This window comes from Orbicella faveolata, unplaced genomic scaffold (assembly GCF_042242905.1).
Source record: "Orbicella faveolata isolate gen_17 unplaced genomic scaffold, um_ofav_v1 contig_36, whole genome shotgun sequence".
NCBI lineage: Eukaryota > Metazoa > Cnidaria > Anthozoa > Scleractinia > Merulinidae > Orbicella > Orbicella faveolata.
Genome location: NW_028301565.1, coordinates 10,407,501 through 10,426,399, shown reverse-complemented (window position 1 = coordinate 10,426,399; position 18,899 = coordinate 10,407,501). Strand labels below are relative to the sequence as shown.

General features: G+C 40.4%; 1 protein-coding gene, 1 non-coding gene and 1 pseudogene across 3 annotated transcripts in view; 2 read left to right on the top strand and 1 right to left on the bottom strand.

The window, feature by feature from the left end:
* The first annotated feature begins 179 nt into the window (after positions 1–179).
* LOC110067795 (E3 ubiquitin-protein ligase rnf213-alpha-like) overlaps positions 180–18,899 on the top strand; it is an 82,369-nt gene continuing 63,649 nt past the window's right edge. Inside the window, exons 1-11 of one of the 2 annotated variants that reach the window (XM_089275436.1) lie at positions 180–532; positions 3,918–4,705; positions 5,212–5,382; positions 6,234–6,352; positions 6,773–6,946; positions 10,082–10,299; positions 12,682–12,971; positions 13,351–13,610; positions 14,085–14,300; positions 16,192–16,381; positions 18,262–18,329. In XM_089275436.1, coding sequence (XP_089131562.1) covers positions 328–532; positions 3,918–4,705; positions 5,212–5,382; positions 6,234–6,352; positions 6,773–6,946; positions 10,082–10,299; positions 12,682–12,971; positions 13,351–13,610; positions 14,085–14,300; positions 16,192–16,381; positions 18,262–18,329 — 2,699 coding nt within the window. In that variant the 5' untranslated portion in view covers positions 180–327. The remainder of the gene's footprint in view (positions 533–3,917; positions 4,706–5,211; positions 5,383–6,233; positions 6,353–6,772; positions 6,947–10,081; positions 10,300–12,681; positions 12,972–13,350; positions 13,611–14,084; positions 14,301–16,191; positions 16,382–18,261; positions 18,330–18,899) is intronic. The other variant, XM_089275437.1, reaches the window with a different exon arrangement.
* On the bottom strand, positions 7,750–9,020 carry LOC149102259 (uncharacterized; annotated as a pseudogene).
* On the top strand, positions 15,613–15,685 carry Trnas-uga (transfer RNA serine (anticodon UGA)). Its single transcript has one exon. It is a non-coding gene; the product is annotated as a tRNA-Ser (tRNA).

Sequence of the window (18,899 nt, the reverse complement as noted above, 5' to 3'; positions counted from 1 at the left end):
ACCGAAGTCAATGTTCATATTTGAAAATTTGCCCTCAAAAGCATGAACAGCAATCGGTAAATTAACCCTTGTAAGACCAATTCACATTTATTATCGTGACGCCAGTAAAAGATCTATTTTTGGCGCGGGAATTTTCCCGCCAGCTTACATAACATCATCTGCCACATCCGGTGCATTTCGGAGAAAAGTGACAACATTGTGTTTGTCCTCACTTTCTGAGAAGCAGTGACGAGTTGAGTGTTTCGCTTTGACAGTGTTCGCGAAATAACGTCTATCAGGCAGTCTACTTAAGCGCTATCAAGGATGCGCTGATGAATTGCAGAGAGGATGAAGTGCCCTAGCTGTGGAAACACAGACTTGCTTCCTAAGTTTAAGTGTTGTCCAGAATGCGGTTCTCCTCTTTCACATGCTCAAAATATTCCGCGCCAGATTGAGCGTGGTGAACATGGAGTCGAAACAACACTACTGCAGCAAAGTGCTGCATCGACAAGTGATTACGGTGATCTTGGACTAGATAGCAGGTCAATTCAAGGTAAATTTAATATGAACTTACTTGGATTATATTATTCATGGCTGCTAAGAATTCAAATTTCATAAAAGCTTAATTCACTCCTCGCAAATGACGTTCGATTTGATTTCTCTGATTTCGCTTAACCTACATGAAGCTTACGTTTCCGATTCTTCCGATTCCTCGAACGAATATGTGTTTTAAGTCGCTTCAAGGTCTCCATAATTAAGCCTAAATTTGAGCTGCGTGCTTGGCGTCCGCATGTTGAATTAATAAGCTGAATGCTTTGTTCAGCCAGTAAAACTTAAACTGGACGCTTATTTCACGGATTTAACGTTTGTTGCAATTGTCAATGCTTTTTAATATAAAAAAAGATCAAGCATGGTCATGCAACAGTATTCCTTATGTTAGCACCGGGTATTTGAAAATTAGATAATTTTAAAGTGAAAAACCAAGTGCTATTTCCGTATCACGTGTGATATCGAGACGCCTCCTGCATACCATTTCACACAGTGCATTGTGACGTCATGACCGAGAAATAATGCTGTGCGAAAACAGAGACTACAATAGATCGCTTGTGTAACGTGACTGCAAGAGATGCACTCTGGTTTATAGGAGAAGAACTGTCTGCATTAACTGATCAGTAAATAGATACTGTTAGTGAGTCGAGCTACAAAAACACTTGGTATGAACATTGAGGCTTTTCCATAATTTTGAAGCTTGGGGATTGTGTTCTATTTTTTTGTCCACAAAAGTTTGTGAAATGGAGCCTTTAGGGCAGGGACTCTTGGCAATGATTGGTACTGGTGAGGATGCTCATTGTGCTATCTGGGTTTTCCTAAAAGAAGGCCCACAGCCCAGTTCACCAGCCCCGTCCCAGTCCTGATTTTTTCCATAGGTTAAACCAGTGGTGCATCAGTTTAAATTGAAGACCAACCTTTATCATACTTATCTTTAACTAACCCCAGATGGACATGTTCTGGCCAAAATAGTTAGCTCTTAGGAATAGGGTTAATTTTACACGTAGGCAAGTGTAAGGGTTTTAGGCTAGTGTAAGAGTTTTAGGCTAGTTTAAGGGTTTTAGGCTGTTTTGGGTGCTCATCAGAAATTCTAAAAAGAACCCCCTAGAGGTATTAAGATGCTGTTTTGTGGGCGTGGCTTGAAATTTTTTTCTCCCGCAAGAGGTACCAATTCTAAAACAACAAATTATTTTCTGTCAATTTTTTTGGGCTCAGTACCCTAAAAGGTCTGCAAAAGCTCTAGCTGTGGACTTTTTGCTGCAAGGGTTCCATTTTCAAATAACCCACAATTATTGTTATTGTCATGGTACTTTAACATGCCAAAGTCCTTTTCATTTAAGTAAGAGAAATTTTAAATCATGACATGGGTTGTTAAAAGTAGTTCAGTTAGTTGATTATTATAGTAGGCAAATGCAGACCTCTCAAGCCTCTTGTTTTTGGGAATCTTGGTTTTCTGCAAGATCTCCAACCTCAATACCAAGTACTCTCCTCTCCCTCCTCCTAGTTCACCAGTGGGTGACACAAGGCAATGTCAGACCCCCTGGTCTTGTAGCAAATCTCTCAATTCTCCCGGCAAATTAACGAGACCCAGAATGCAAGTTTTTGTTGCACATTTTTTTTATTCTTTCCATTTGTCAGTTTGTCTTGATATCTCTTTGGTGTCATTGATGCAGCTGTTATTTTTGTGATGTCAGACAGGACTACAAGGTCATCTCTGTAGATCTTTGCTAGGGATAATAAACTCACAAATGATGTTAAACTACTGATCGTTAATCATCAAAGGCTAGGCCACACACAAGCTAACAGAGTTACCGTGCATTGAGACAACCAAACACATGGAACTGAACGATTTTTATTGCCTCTCGAAATCACGTGATATAGGAGCGAATGCGTGACATCTGATAGACTTAACAATCACGAGAAATGTGAATATTGGCTAACTTTCATTAATTAATTAATTTTGGTCTCTAAGCAGAAAACAATTAAAAAATAGATTAAATTGGCGTGACCTAACTTTTATTTTTGTGTTGTTATGAAAATGTGCCGGTACAACAGCAGATCAGGGAGAGAATACTCTAGTAACTTCTCGCCGGAACAATGGAACGATGGCGAATCGAAACCGAAAGCGGAAAACTGTGAAGCTCTCGGTCTTTACAAAGAATATCGCTAAAATTCTGCAAAAAAAAATACGCACGAAAAATGATTCAAAACCGTAATTGCAAGCCTTTGTACTTAATAATCCAATTCTATATGAAATGAAGTCTAGGAGCGGCAATTGGAGACAGTTTCCTGTAAGGATCTATACCTTCTCAAACTCATTAATGATTCATCAAGTTAAAACAAAGGTAAGCACAACCGTAAAGAAGTTGAAGTTTGGATACCCGGTATTAATTAGCGTAGACTTTGACATTTTACTTCTCCGTTTACTCCTTAGTTTTTGTTTCGATTGAGAAGATATCGAGACAGTGTTTCATCGGCTATCCAAGTAACTCGAATTTCGTCAAAAATACTCCGCTGCGCGTCGTATGATTTTGAACTTTCTTCTCGGTGTTTGGATATCCCGCTGAAACACACGCCAAAGCTGTATTTGATTTCAAGGGTCAAGCACAAACTGCAGCCAATGCTTTCAGTAAACTTGTCTGTATAGGCCGGGGACTGTTGGGCTTTGCTCTCCTTCCCTCCCCATGATAATCCTTGATCCTTCTCTAGTATACTAGTATAAATCGAGCCATTATTTTTGGCACGCCAGACACAAACGTTTTGTGGATTGTTACTATTCAGGTTACGATTCATGAAAGCGATCTGTTAATTGCATCTCATTAGGGAGACCTGGCCTGTCTTGAAGGACTCAGTAACAATACAACCAGAATTGAGGGCCCGGAATAGACAAGCGAGCCGAAGAAGATAACCTGAAAAAATATGCATGTACATGTATACCTTGTTGTACAAACGTGAACCGAGAACTAGCACGCCGCGCCAACATACCGTGTAAGATCTAGCCAATCAAATCATGTGTCTCCAGAGCTACCCTTTCCTCGTACAAGACATTTACATTCTTCTTCTTCGATCGACGAGATAGAGTTGTAGTCTATCTCAGCGACCTTTGCGATAACGACCACTAAGATCTCTGTAGAGTTGTTCTTATGCAGATGACGCCATCGATCGCTGACTTTCTTCCTCGTTTCTTATGCTTGCAGTGATCGTAGCGATAATATGGATTACAACCGTAAGATTTAGACTCTAACTTAAGTCTTTAGATGAGCTCACCCTCGCGTCTGTCAGCAGTCAATCGAACTTTGCTCACAACTTTATATGGTTGATACCAAACACAGTTACATCATTTTGGTCTAGTGTAACACTAATGCTTGTGTGATGTTATTTCAATTAAGGAAATAGCCATCAGCAGAACGTTAGAACCACAGAGAGACAACAACCACAATCCTCAACTAGCCCACAACCCGGAACTATATCACAGCCTAACAAGAACTGTGGTTCTGTTACTCATCAAGGGGATGAAACGCCAAATGAGGAAAGAACTGGGTTATCGGAAAGAGAACAGCGTCCGGAATATGCTTCCTCCAACTCGTCTGATTCCATCCTCAGCGGAGCTGTTGACTCGAAAGAGACAGTTGTGACTGGTACTTTCAGCGGCCCGGAAACACCAACCGAAGAAAGAGCTGAATCAGCGATAAACGATCAGCACCAAGAAGGCACTCCATCCACCTTGTCTCGTCAAGGTCCTGGGAAAGCTGTGGAATGCAAAGAAGCAGCTGTGACGAATACAACCCACGAAACCAATGGTGATCAGAAGGATTTGTCTTGTGCTGCACCAAATACTCCTTCTCTGCCTCTAGAAGAGCAGAAAGAGCCCATTGTCAACCAGGACCTTAATGGCGGTAACACAACAACTGACACTGTTGTGGTGGATGCTGAAACAGTGAGAGGCCCGGCTGTTCTTGAGGCCGGAAGCGAGTTTCCCAATCCCTCTGAAGTAGGGAGTACGTATAGTGCGGGGCAAGAAACAACGTCTCGGGAATTATTAGAGAAGGAGAGAAACGCAAGTGAAAGTGCCTCGCGAGCAACAATGGAATCTACAGAGCCGCAACAAAAAGCACCGGAGACTCAAGTTCTTTTAGGTTCAAGCTCTGAAATCAAGGATAGCAAAACAGATGCTCAAGTAAGTAATATGCATAAGGACAAAACGCCCAAGTTGCAATTTCTTCCTTTTCAGATTCTCCCGTGTGAAGAGTGTGACAAGTGACAAGTGAGCGCAAATACTGTCATATTCGCCGAATGTTGCCATTCCGGTTGTGACTGATTATGAGGGCTGTTGTCCAAACAAATATTTGCATAATCGTTTGTCACGTGTAAATAGGCCACTTGATTTAGCAACCTCTTTTGAATAATCGCCCACCGCATGGAACGAATCGTGTTGAGTTATTTAATCTGTCAAACGGGCGTAATTAAGTTCCGTGTTTGATAGAGTTGGCCACTTCATGTCATGGTAAAATAAAACGAAAATGAATAAGCGCCTTCGTTTCAGCCTTGGATGTATAATTAGCGCCCGGGCAATAAGTCGACTGGACATGTAAGGTAGTCTTAACACCTAGTCAGCAATGCAACTCTGCACCGTGTCACTGATCGATATAGTCTGTTTTTGTTGTATCTACAATCTACGTGTAGGATTTGCGTAAAGGATCAAATGGTCCAGTCACTAGACAGGCTGCAAACAGTGGAAACCAGAATCAGTCCAATGCTTCACAATCGTCTGCATCTGGGCGAAAGGCCGAACCTGTGTCAGAACATCCTCTAGGCAGTCCTGTAAATGATGACAGTGATAAAGCATGTAAAGGGGTAACGACAGTTGAATTGTCACTCTGGGGCGGATCCAGGATTTTGTGAAGGGGGGTCCGGATAATTGTCCCTTTCTAAGGGGTCCGAGGCATGCTTCATCTCCTGCCCCCCCGGAGACTTATTTAGGTTCTCGGAAACGTAATTTCCAGCGTTTCGAGGGATGATTGCTGGTCGTTTAATATCTTTGAAATTATCTCTGTTTTGAACTATTTAAACAAAACCGCCTTTTCCGTCGCTTAAATAAATTTCCTTGTTTTACTGATCACTTCAATGAAATATAGAGTTTGAAAAAATCCTCACGATTTTACAGGCGTTAAAACTTAATGAGACCTGGGTCGGGGCAATTCGTCTCGTCATCACAGGAACCACGCTAAAAACGTCAAGTGACTTCGTACGGGCACCTTCTGACTTGTGGGAGGTGACCTTCCTGCCCGAAAAATATTTCTGAATGTCCAAATGCGTGGTGTTGAAATCGGGATACAAACGCACTTAAATTGTAGTGAAACAAAAACGTTCACAATTCTCACCCCTTTTGAAACTCTCATAATTCCAAAAATAGTTATTTTGAAACCTTGCATACTTTAAATAAACTCGTTCGACTGCCGATTGTAATGAAAAACCTATTAAAGAAAAAGCTATCTCTTCCTCGAACGAAAACATCAAGAAAAATTTAAAACGGCCCTGCGCAGTTCAAAATGGTTTTTTTTTCAGAGCCACGACAAAAACAAAACACCTGGCCTTCGTTCACACTGTTACTTACATTTGATATGAATTCGTTAATTTTGTGATAAGGAATAGATATTTATATGTAACAAGTGAAATTTTAGCTAGACAAGTTTTGTTGTTATTAGGGTAATCAGGATGAAGGTGGGAAGAGTGATACTCCAGAAGAAGAAACATCGGGAAGTCAAAAAGGAAAGAAGAAAAAAGGAGGAAAGGAAAAAAGTAATGCAGGGCATGAAGCCACGACGTAAGTGTAGAAAACCAACAAACGACCAAACAAACAAGCAAACGAAAAAGTAAAAATTTTAACCGTCCTTAACTTGTTCAGCTTGTTTATTCTATAATTTGATAAGTAAACTCTGTCTAGCTCTCCTGTCAAACTCTCGGATTTTGGCGGAACACGTGAACATAAAGACAGTAGTAATATTCGCCTAGGTCCTGTCTCCTTGTTGCTTATATATAACTCTGCTCACTCGTTAAGATGGTTACACACGCGCATTTGTTCCGCGAGTTACCTAATAATCTGTAAGCCGGGGAAAGACTACATTTTAAAACATGGTATAGGAGGGAAAATTTTCTTCGTTTGATTTTAAGACTTGTAAAGTTTTTTTTATAAATTTTTTCTTAGCATGTTTGCTAACAGAGTTTTTAACGCATTATTTCGCAGAACGCAGCCACCTCCAAGTCTCCAACAGGTTAAGCCAGAAGCTGGGGTGACTGTGGTGTTCCACGTTTTGCTTTCTTCAAACTTTAAAATGACTGAGGAAAGTTTTTTTATTCGGGCGCATGGTGTGGATTTGGGCGACTTTAAACAGAATTGTGTTGACATGAGAACAGTGGAGTGAGTATCATTTACAGTCAAACCTGTGGTCACCTCTATGATACGGACACTAAGCTGTAGCTTTATGGTTTCCGTATTAAAGAAGTTCGACTGTGCTATACTTTCATGAGCCAAAAAGGAAAAAGTTAGTTTCGAGTTACACAATTTAAACTTCTCGTTTGAGACGATAAAATTACACTCTTGAAAAAAAATTAAGTGTTACGTTATCATCGCAAACAAGAAGTTAGTCGTGTAGTCTTAGGTGAAACTTTTTTCATTTGAGCAACAGTAGAGCTGTAACCAGGATAAGAAGACATATTTAAACGAAGTAAAAACGTTCTCTGGTTGAAAAGATTAAAAACACGAGCTTTCGGCTATCAGTCTGGAGCCTTAAGTCGAATATAAAATATTTGTGCGCGAATGGCAGTATATACGAAAAGAGTGCGAAAAAATTTAAAAACAAAAATACAACGGAAGTGTGAAAATAGCCAAAAAGAATGTAAATGACATCTAAATCACAATGAAATGAAATATTGCCTTGGCAACGGTTTTGAGTTATTATCTGCGCCAACAGTTTTGGCAGTATGCCGAGATTCTAACGCGGTGGTTGCCTTTGTCGATTACCCTAGCATTATTAAAGTCAATTTAGTGATTATTTTTCCACGCATCATGTTGGCAATGTTCGAGCCCTTCGTATAGTTTTTCAGGTTTCTTTGATGTTCCTTTTTCCGCTTTTGGAAACATCTATTAGTTTCTCCTTCGTAATTCCGTGAACAGTCTGAACACGGGATTCTGTAGACTACATTACGCTGGAGACCTAAAGGTTACCTGAACTTTGGAGACGGAAATTCCTGCTGGGGGGTTTTGACTGGTTTGCTGACCACTCGAATTTTGTTTTTACGGATTATTCTCGTAAGAGGCTCGGTCAGACCGCTGATGTAAGGAGGGCATGCGAGACCCTGGTATGTGTCCGATGGTTCGGCCCATTTGAAAAACATGGATACCAAATCTTCTGGTGGGGGAAGTGTCGGTGTGGGTGGCTTCTTTTATGAAATGTTGGAAATAACTGCTGATGGGTAGCCGTTGGCTTTTCACGTGTTCGTGACGACGTGGTTGATCTCATGTGTTTTCCCTTCATTGGTGCTAGGGAGGTTGGATGCCCGGAATAGAAGGATCGAGGCCGTACTTATTTCGTGTTTCGTTTCATGATGGGAAGAGAAATCCAAGTATCGGTCCGTCTGGGTTGGCTTCCGGTACACATCAATGACGGCAACACCATTTTTCTGGAAACGAGGGTGTCTAGAAAGGCAATTTGACTACTCTTTTCCATTTCGATGATAAAAGAAATTTTGGGATCGATAATGTTTAAGGTATCGTGGAAGGAAGAGACAGCGTCCTTCTTGATAATCACAACACTGTCATCAACTTAACGTTTCCAGACGCTTGGTTGAACCGTTGAGGTACTGATAGCTAACTCTTCAATCACTTCCATGCAAAGGGTAGCAACAATTGGGCTGACTGGGCTGCCCATAGCACAGCCGTGAATCCGCTTATAAAAATACAGTTATTATAGGCAAAATAGTTGTTTGAAAGGGTGAAGTCCATCGCATAAATGATATCATCAGTGGTGAGGCTTGTTCTGGACTGTAATGTACTGTCATTGTATTACGGATCTATTCACAAGCTTTGTTGACTGGGATAGCTGTGAAAAGCGACACAACGTCAAATGACACTATAACTTCATCATCGAGATTTCCATATTAGCCAATCCTTTGGCGGTTGAGAACGGAATAATCACTAAGGTTCTGGATCGGCGACACAATATCAGAAAGAAACTTGGATGTATTATAGAGGGCGGGGCAAATGCATCAAACAATCGGTCGAAGAGGGAAGCCTTGTTTATGATTTTAATGGAGCCGCGGATGACAGGCGGAGAACCATCTGTAGAAAGGAGTTTGCGATAAGTTGTTTCATCGATCTTGTTTTGTCTTTTAAGATCGAGGAGTCTACTGTTCAAATCCCTTTCAATTTTAGCGAATGGTGACTTGTGGACTGGTTGGTAAGTGTCACGGTCACAAAGAAGTACTGCTTCCATTTTAGAGTCGTAGTCGGCTCTGTCTATAACAACAAAACAGTTCCCTTTATAAGCTTTCGCTATAACACGTTCGTGGTTTTGGGAGTTTCAATTAATTTGGTGATGTTGATATGTGGTAGAAGTCGGGTTCTGTGGGGCAAAGAAGCAGTGTTGTTTCGTATGGCGTCCTTCGAGTAATCAGAAAGGCTGACGATGGCGGCTTCAACCTCGGAGACAATATCTTTTACAGGGATGGTTCGCGGGGTTGGAGTTAGAATCCTAGTATACTGACAAAACGTTCGGCGAGGATAACAACTCAAAACCGTTGCCTAGGCAATATTTCGTTGTATTGTATAGATTTCATTTACTATCTTTTTGGCTTTTTTCACACTTATATTGTATTCTAGCTTTTAACTTTTTTCGCACTCTTTTCACATGTATTTTAATTCGCGCACAAACATTCTTCATTCGTTAGAAGTATAGATAGGCTCGATTTCCGCCGTTTTCTCGAGTCCGGTCTCCGTTCCTCCCCGAGAAGAGAGGAGGGAGGAGCCCGGGCTCTTTTCCCGAACAGCGGCTGCTAATCGAGCCTAAGGTATAGACCGATAGGCGAAAGCTTATGTTTTTAATCTTTTCAACCAGAGAACGTTTTTACTTCCTTTAAATTTTTCCATTTGGTTCATAAAAATGATGCGGGGCAACAAATTGCAGGGAGAGCAAAACAAGCCATGTGTTGGAGGTTAAAATGGATAGAAATTTTAAAGCAGAATAGGCCTTGGGCACGGAAGGATTTTCAAACACGGTGTTTTGGCTAGTATGTCCTCAACATTGGCAAAATGTGCCAGGCCACCATTCCATTTTTCCAACTCGGAGATTTAGGGAAGTTTGAGTGTGCGTATTGAGTTTCAGTCTGACCACCATTGTTACTGACTTCCTTTGATAAATACCTACATATCACATTCCCCCAGTTCTTATGTAACATGAGGTTGGTAATTGCATATTCAAGGAAACTGCCTTGCTATAAATAGCGCAATGGCGTTCTACTCTCTGTTCCTTATCCTTTGTATCTTTTTGAAATACAGAGTTGATGAAAGACAAGACAAGGACAAACTGACGCTTTTTCGTGGTCAGTTTACCTTAAGTCTTGATCGGGCTCGCAGAGGGACTTTCTACAAATACGTGGTGGTCAAAAAAGGAAAGGTTCACTGGGAGCAGTTACCCGAGTTTCCACCAAAGTACGGCTACGATAGTGTTGTCAACCGGTCTCTTAGAATCCCAGGGAACCGTATCGAACCAGGAGGTAAGTAAATATCATTATCATTTATTGTTGTTCGTGTCAGGTCGGTAAGAAATTGTCTATCTTGGTTACTATATTTCATGAATAATTGGTGATAGAAAACTACGCGATCGATGAGATGTTCTCTCTTGATGACACTGTTGCTTAAAGGGCGTCTTAATTTCTTTTTCTTGAGTGTATTAGAAGCGTCCAAAGGGAGCACCAGTTGCCGCATACTTGGGGGTTGGAGAGTCGTTCAGTGACTTCCCTTACATTCTCTGAAATGGTGGATGCAGAGTGTTGATCATTTTTTTATTTTCAAATTTATAGTTTCAAGTATGATGGTTTACTTAATTTTTGCAAGTTCTTAACCAAAACTGATCTTTGACGCTACCGAAATCGACCTTTTGGAGCCAAAAGGTGTTACGCCGGGTACTGGAAACAAGTTTAACTACCTAGGGACGTCACTTGACGTCAGAATACATTGAAGTATTGCGGTAGATTCCCTCTTTTCTTTTCACGATGTATTCTTAATTCATATTGTTGTGAACTGCTTGTTTTGTACCTTATGTTTGTCCAGACCTGGCAGGTAATATTTGTTATGTATTAAATTAGTGAAGTTGACTTTCCGAGTGTTAGCCCATCGTCAGACTAAAGTACACTGACGAGGAGGTAACGCTCGAAAAGTCAACTTCACCAACTCTCGACGGCAGTTAGTTTACCTTTATCAACTTCAAGTTGATAAATAGCTCACTTGCCCGCCGACGGAACCAAAAAAACATGTTTAATAGAAACTAACTACCTTTGCTATACCTCCCGACTCAAATAGTATTACGTTTTTTCGATTTGAGGATAATGTGTCACGTGTTATGGGTCAAAACTCACTGGGGAAACAGCAATTTGAACTTTCAACTCGCCCGTGATCAGATCGTGCACCTTGAAACCGCGGCAACTTTGTGTGCCAGTCGATGCTAAGCAAATAATTTTGTCGTAGTTTGTTCTATTTTTGAGTTGTGAGATATAAGAAACCACTTAATGGCTGGTCCCACGGGAAACAGTGAGTTTTGTTTCCTCTCGACCCTCAATGTTCCCCTCGGCTTCCTCTCGGGTAACATTGACCAGTCGTTTTAATTAAATTCGCTAAAACGAGAGTGTAATAAGAGACATTTGAGCAGTTTGATCATTTTGGTGAACGCCTAACTATGTCATTTATTCAGTCCAAATTAACTGAAGTTTCGATTCTCGCGTTTTTGTCGCGGCAACTGGATGCAATTTTTGTCGCGCTTAAGTTACAACTTCAAAATCGCACGTGTAAACCAGGTGCGATTTTCAGTGCGATTTGTCGCTGCGATATCGGAGGGGTTTCGAACATGTTTGAAACTTGATGCGACAAAAATTGCATCGAGTTGTCGCGACAAAAATCGCCCGTGTAAACGGGAAGGAGCGTGTTTATAAGCGTGTCGGCTAACCGCACAGTCGCGAGTATAATTACGTGCGATATGGAAGCTTGTATTGAGTCCTCAGAGCGCACGCAGAGTGCGTCTTGTTTCTAAAAAATGGAAGTTGTTGTGATAGACCAAGAGAATCACTGAAAATCTTGACAGTGCCTCTCAAGTATATTGAAGCGCCTTATTAACGGATTTGATTTACACTTTTGCTGCCTATGAACATAGTAAGGCGTGAACCGTGCATTCGCCAATCTCGTTTTTTGGCTGATGGTTTACTTCAAGTTATACCTGCCGTCTTAATATTCAGGTTAAGAGACTAATCAAACACACTCGATAATGATGATAAAGTAGCTTCTTCAAAAGAATACACCCAATTCAACACCAGAGTGCAAAACCATACCCTATTTATGACCAAACTGGCCGAAATCGATGCCCTATTTATGACCAAAACGGCTGAAAAACCATACCCTTGGGGGCCGCAAATACCTATTTAGCCCTAAGGGAGTACCCCCCCGGGGGGGGGTGGTTAATCTTCAAGTTGACAAATAATGAACTGCAAACGATCGGTCAACCACTGAGGACATCCTCCAAACATCTGGAAAAAGTCACGTGGCCGTAAACACGATTATCAACGGGAAATCACGGACGCCCTCCATCCTGTTGTTCTTGATCATGAGGAGATTATCGAGGGTGGGTGGCTTTACACAGGCTAAACTCAAGTTCAGGCTTTTTCGTTTCGTACACTGTCGCTTCATTTCCTCTTCTGTTGCCGAAAGATGTTGTCTGTTTGTCTTGGCAAGTGCAAAGGGTCTTCACAATTTTTGATTATATACTGTTTCTTAAGAGCTAAAAGGAAATTTTAGATGGCAGAGAAAGCTCGAAGGAACTTGCCCATAAAGGCACTAGTTTATATGAGTTTTTTAAGTGCTGAATTTAAAATTTTGTTTTTGCATTCCAGCCTTGTGGAATCAGTTTGACGGAGTGGCCTACGTGTACGGTGACAAAAGCATGTTTTCCAGAATGTTGGATTTTTTCTCCAAGGATAATACGGTTGAGTATCGCACGAAGGCGTTGCTATGTTTCCTACCAAAATGGAAGGGTTTTTTTGTAAACGAGACAGCTGAAAAAATGGATGCCACAGAAGCGTTAGTGAAACTTGACAATGTTGTGAAATGCCTGTCTAATGTTTGGATCGAAGAAAAGAAGTACCATCGGCAAGCTCAACCCATCAATTTTGATGTCCGAAAGGTAATTTGTTTGACAGCAGTATATAATTCCTTCTAAGCAGTAGTGAGAACTAATCTTCTTGTGTTTAAATTTTTAAAGTGTTGTCGTTGTAGTTGGATTTTATTGAATTAGCTTTTTAGGTGTTAGTGTTTCGACAATAAAGACCCTTTTCATCGACGGCTACCTCAATGAAAAGGATTCCTACCTGACCGGATTCGGTGAAACATACCATTTGACATCCTTCGTTATTTTGAGTTAAGTGTGTTTGTTTTACTTCATAGTGTTACTCAAATTACACCTTATACGGTGTTATTTGTTTCTGCCATTTCCTAACAGGATAATACCACAACCTTTCTTCTGACCCTTGGGCAGGTACTTCTATATTTTAATTATTTTTCAGGCATTAACTGACTTTTTGAGGCCAAAGATAGAGAATAACATTGCGATGTTGGCCGCGTGTAATGTGGGATCAACTGAACATGTGTCTGCTGTAGTTTCCTCGCTCGCCATTATAGTGCTGGTCAAAACGTACTTCATAGAGTTAAAACCAGAGGAGGTTAAGTTATTGCTGAGCTGCTTATCACTTGAAGCTGATCCAACTGAGAAGAAGTGCTCTGCTTATGAAGCTGTACTGGCCGAATTTAGCACTGGATTAAGAGAGTAAGTGATCTGTGAGAAATGAGTTTTGTATGAGAGAAATGTATCAATATTTATACTTCTATTTTGCAACCACCTTCGAGGTATTTGATCCGCTCATAAAAGGGTATTGCTCTTGACCGAGGGCTATAGAGTATTTAAGAGTCAGGGGTTATTCGTGAACTTGCGCGTCAATAACATGACGTAGTACAATATAAAATACGTATTACCGGCTCGTTGGAACAAAGTGTGGGATTAAGCACAACATTTATAAGTTCTGCGGTTATATACGAGGCTCTGTCACTGGTTGCTGGTTAGTTTTTATACAGATGTATATAAAACACCTTAAAACAAAAATTAGCACATCCGCATTTGTCGAATGCATCAACTTTTACGTAATTGATCTTCTATCCTCAAGGATGGAATTACATGAAAAATTTAAGAATAGTTTTATTTCAATTTTGGTTCTAATGTTTAAGCAATGTTCTGTCTCATTAGCTTCGCCGCAAGTGCGATTGAAAGCCTTTGTAATAAATTAATGCAGCAGGCTTGGACATCCAATCCTGAATGGCTTTTGGCTGTACCACTTCTACATTTCTTGCGAGGAGATTCGAAACCCTTTGAGGAGCCTAAATTCGGAGGATCGCCTGAAAGCCTGGCTTGGTGGGGAGCCCAGAAGCTCGATATAAGAGAGTTTCAACGATCTACCAAACAGTAAGAAATACACATATCGCTTAAGAGAGTGCATATCCAGAGTGTATGTAAGGCTCGATTGGATCTACCTATGTCCGGCCTGTCCATGAATAGCTACAGTAAACATACGTTATGTCCGTCTCTTTTGCTAAGTCCTGTTTCCCCTATAAAATGTCTAAAATTGATAAACAGATAACTCTATGTAATTTGTTATCGAATTTTTCATGCTACTAGTGTCAACCGAACTGTTACATCAGGCGCAATTGGCCATACAGCAAGGGTTAGAGGTGCATAATTTCGTATTTCTTGTTTTTTCTTCAACCCTCGCTAGTCATCATGATGTCGAAATGAGTCTAGCTGGAGAAAGATTTCACACGTTAAGGGTATAACTCGAAACTGCGGATTAAACTCTGACTTTTTTCAGATACTGTTTCAAACATGAGAGACCGTATTTCACCACGTGTCCAACCACTGAGAGGAGAGTAAAATACGATGCGCAGCGGAGGCGGTATTTTTGACGAAGTTGGACCATCGTAAAAATCTGTGCTATTTAAGTTCAGATGTCCGAACACCACCACGGTTATGATTAGCATTTTTAAACTTGATGAATAATTCTTGCGTTTGAGAACGTTCAATGAAACGTGGACAATTCATTTTGATAAATTGGCTGGTTTTAAAAAGAACAGTATTGAACTTACTATCATTTGTCGTCAAAGTGCTGGTTTATGGCCGACTTATTCTCTAAGATTTTCTAAAATCTTTTATATCTTGGTATTTTCAAAAGAATTAAATCATGCGTAGCTTCTGTGTTTCGAGTTGTGGATGAACATGAGAAGCGTAAGAGCTTGCTCAAGATGCAGCCGAAAAAATCTTTTGCTTCTCAAGTGCTCTTCAAACTTCCAAGTGTGTCTATAGCTCGATAGACACGGGAAAAAACATGAATCAATTCCTCAGTTATAACATGGCGGTATACTTATTACTAAGGGATAAATCCGGGATCTTCGTCCAGGCATACTTGTCTCAACGGTGGCAATTTTCAAGAAAATTTTACGGGAGCGTTTTCGAGAAATTTGCGAGTGAAGGTTCAAGACATGAAAATACAAGAAAAACAAATATAGTTTTAAGTTTATGACAATTATGTCCACAAGACCTAATTTTTTGTTAAATTAATCTTATGACATCTTTTACCTTGAGTGAAAGTCCCACAGAAATCACTCTGATTGATTTTCAGAAAATCGGCTTAACTATCAACTGATTTGGGCTGTTGTTTTCCTCTTTATCAACACTTGACGCTTCAAGTATCAAATTGGACAAGAAGGAAGCATTTGGTAGAGGCAGCGTGGCCGAGTGGTTAGGGCGCCGGACTTGAAATCCGGAGGTCGCGGGTTCAAGTCCCGCTCTGACCACTACGCTGGAGTTGTTTCTCGGTAGACCCTAGTTCAACTCCCCGGTCATGTTTGTAAATAGCCAACTGGTCTGCCTCCTGCCAGTTGGGATTTAAAGCCTATTATGTTTAGTTGATATATTTGTTTCTTCCAGTTTAAGTGGCATACCTGTGAACTAGCTAGGTGTAGCTAAGCGCATTGACCACTATAAACAACAGCATTTGAACATTTTTTGGAAGTAAAAAACACTCGTTGAATCCTGGTGTTGTTCATAATAAGTTATTCAGTCTCTTTTAAAGTTCGTTATGGTTACTTAGATTTCGGTAAAATGTACCTCAAATGAGGCGTCTGTCTTTCTCTAGTGCACCAATAAGGTTCGATTTTTTTGTTGGATTGATTATGGTGGTGCTCTAATCGTTCAAAGTTGGACTTTATCCTTACTCAAAAATCCGATCGAGCCACCTTAACTTAGATCATTCACGTCAACGATGATAAAGATGACGTTTGTGTTCCTTTTTCTGTTCTAGGGATTTTTCGGATGTGTTACCTCTTCTGGCGTCAGCCTTTGAAGTTGACCGCTTGTTGAAAAGAACCTTTCTACACGCAGTTCCTGTTTGGCGGCTACACGAAATCGTTTCAACAAGAATGTTCCGCATTTCAGATCTGTGCGTCGCTTTGATCGAATTCTTACCTCGTGGTTTTGTGAACAAGGAAGAGGTTGTTATCAATGATCATTGAAACGTTAACACAAAATCGTGATGTATATTTGTTTAAGAAATTGTAAGCGTGCAGCGTGTAACTATCGAGTTATGGATGCAAGCGGGAGGTTGCTAGGCACGCAAGAATCGTGAGAGTCGCACAAGGCGTTAGCCGAGTGCGACTCTAGCTTCTTGAGTGCTTAGCAAACCTCCCAAGTGCATTCATAACTCGATAGTTGCACGCTGCACGCTTACCATTTCTTTTGTGACTTTGAGACTTTTTAAAAATATTTTTTTATTGAATCTCGCCCTGCTTGCATGAAGTCAAAAGCACGGTCACCCGCGCGAAAATGTTCATTCAAAATCTGACAAAGCGACACAACAACATTTTTCTTGGATCGCGGTAAGTTAGTTTACCTTTTCTCGATCTCGAACAAATAAACAACTTCAAACTGCTCAGTTAACCTAAATATCAAGCTAACAGCAAACAAAAATTGCTGTCGGTAAAAGCGTTTCTCAAAAGTTAGTAAAATTTGGATCGGTTTTCCGAAGAATTGAAGACAAACTTTTGGTGATTGAGCTCTCTGTCCTTCACGGCCTCTTCGGCAAAAGAAAAGAACATTATGGAACCGGACATTTCTTAATTTCATACATGAATGACTTTTAAAAAATGATTTCTGTCATTTTCGTTATTTGGTAAAATAAGCTTACCTGAACAGAAAACTGAGGCTTGAAAGAAAATGTTGGAAACGTAAGCTTATATTTGTGCACGATACAGTCGTCCCTTCAAGCGGCTTTTCAATTCACGATCAAGCAAAACTGAAACCCGGGCCGACTGAAATAATTCATCAGAGGATACCTATATTTGATAAAACTTCCTTTATTAAAGTTCAGTAAAAGCATTATCTTAAACGTTTTTGGAACAGAAGAATTTCGTATGTAAGGCTTCACTTAAAACAGAAATTTGGTAAAACTGTCATGTAAAAGTCTTGCTCGCCGAAAGCATTTTAAAAAAGCTTTCAACGTCAGAAAAGTTTAACAATGAAAGCTTGTGCTGAATTTTATTGTCGCTAAATCGCTGAAAAATTCCCTCTAAAATTCCCGCCAAGCATTACTAACCTCGGAAGGTTGATAGAGAGACCAGTTTGTTTTTTTGTTGGTCCATCTCCGAGTGTCGAGTGCCGAGTGCCTTTGTTCAACCAAATTAGCAAATCTCTTAGGTGGAGACCCGGCAAAAACCTTGAGCTCGAAATTCGGTGGCTCACAGGAATAATCTTCAACATCTCCGGAAGAATTATTAGATTTTTCCATATTTTAGAAGTAAAAAAGTAGGAATTATGTTTTACAAAGTGCAACGTCGATAAAAAAGTTGCCGAGGAAAAGTGCAAATAGACAAACTTTCTTCAGCGTGCAACCCACGGGCAAATGGATCGAGTGTATTAGCCTATCAGAACGCGCGCTTCGCTAAGGCAATGTTATAAACTCTGACAGGAGCATATCACCAACAATGGCGGACAAAACCTGTTGAGACCAAGACATATCAAAGCCGCTCTCCTCAAACTGCGATGCGAAAACGTCACCCCCAGCCCAGAAATGTCCCCTCTCACCCTCCCTTCTCAATGTTGCCGTTTGTGTTTTGGAAAATATCTTTTGCGACGCACTATTCACGCACAAAGCAGCATAGAAAGAGGGCAAGGGCGAGGAAAAGTAGGTGATAAGAGTGTGAATATCCAGAAGTGCACATTGTAAGTGTACGTTTTGTCCGCGATTGTAGGTGATATGCTTCTTACTCTGATTAAAATAATGTGTTCAATTTCATCCATAGTGATCTTGTTGTACTCGTTCTTAGAATTGTACGTTCTGTTTTATGTTGCCTTTTTCCCCTATTTTTTTGCTCAGAAAAGTAGTGTCGAGCAGTGTCTTCAAGCCATGAACAACATGTTGGACAATGGGAATGAAACAAGCAGGTGAGTTTACAGAACTTAATTCATTGTCGGAACGCAACTTTGGGGAAACATTAACAATGACCATCAACACTGACCATTCTTCCTTCATCGCTTCTGTCCTACAATTAGACAAAACTAGGCTGGAGGCTCACTCGAAGACCTGACGTATCATTTAGCCTCTAATATCATTGAAACAAGATTACAACAGTTACCTTTACTGAAATATATTACATATATTAATTATACTAAAAATATAATAATATTTTAAATAAAGTTGTTGTTGTTGTTGTTGTTCAATTATATAACAGTTTCAATATAAGATTTTTCCATTTCCATGGCGTCATATTTAAAAAAGGATTCAAACGTATTTGTTGCTCGTAACCTCGTAACTTCATTAGTACGTCGATGACTCGGATTTGGAAAGCCAGTGCCTACTAAATATCAGGAGCCCATCACCAGGAGCGCGCAATTACCCCATATTCCTGTCACGACGTTTTCGCAGACCGATCTATTTTTAGTTTGAATTTACTGCGAATTTAGACCACCGCAGGAACCTCAGTGACCAATTACAAGCACGGACTTGATTTTTAA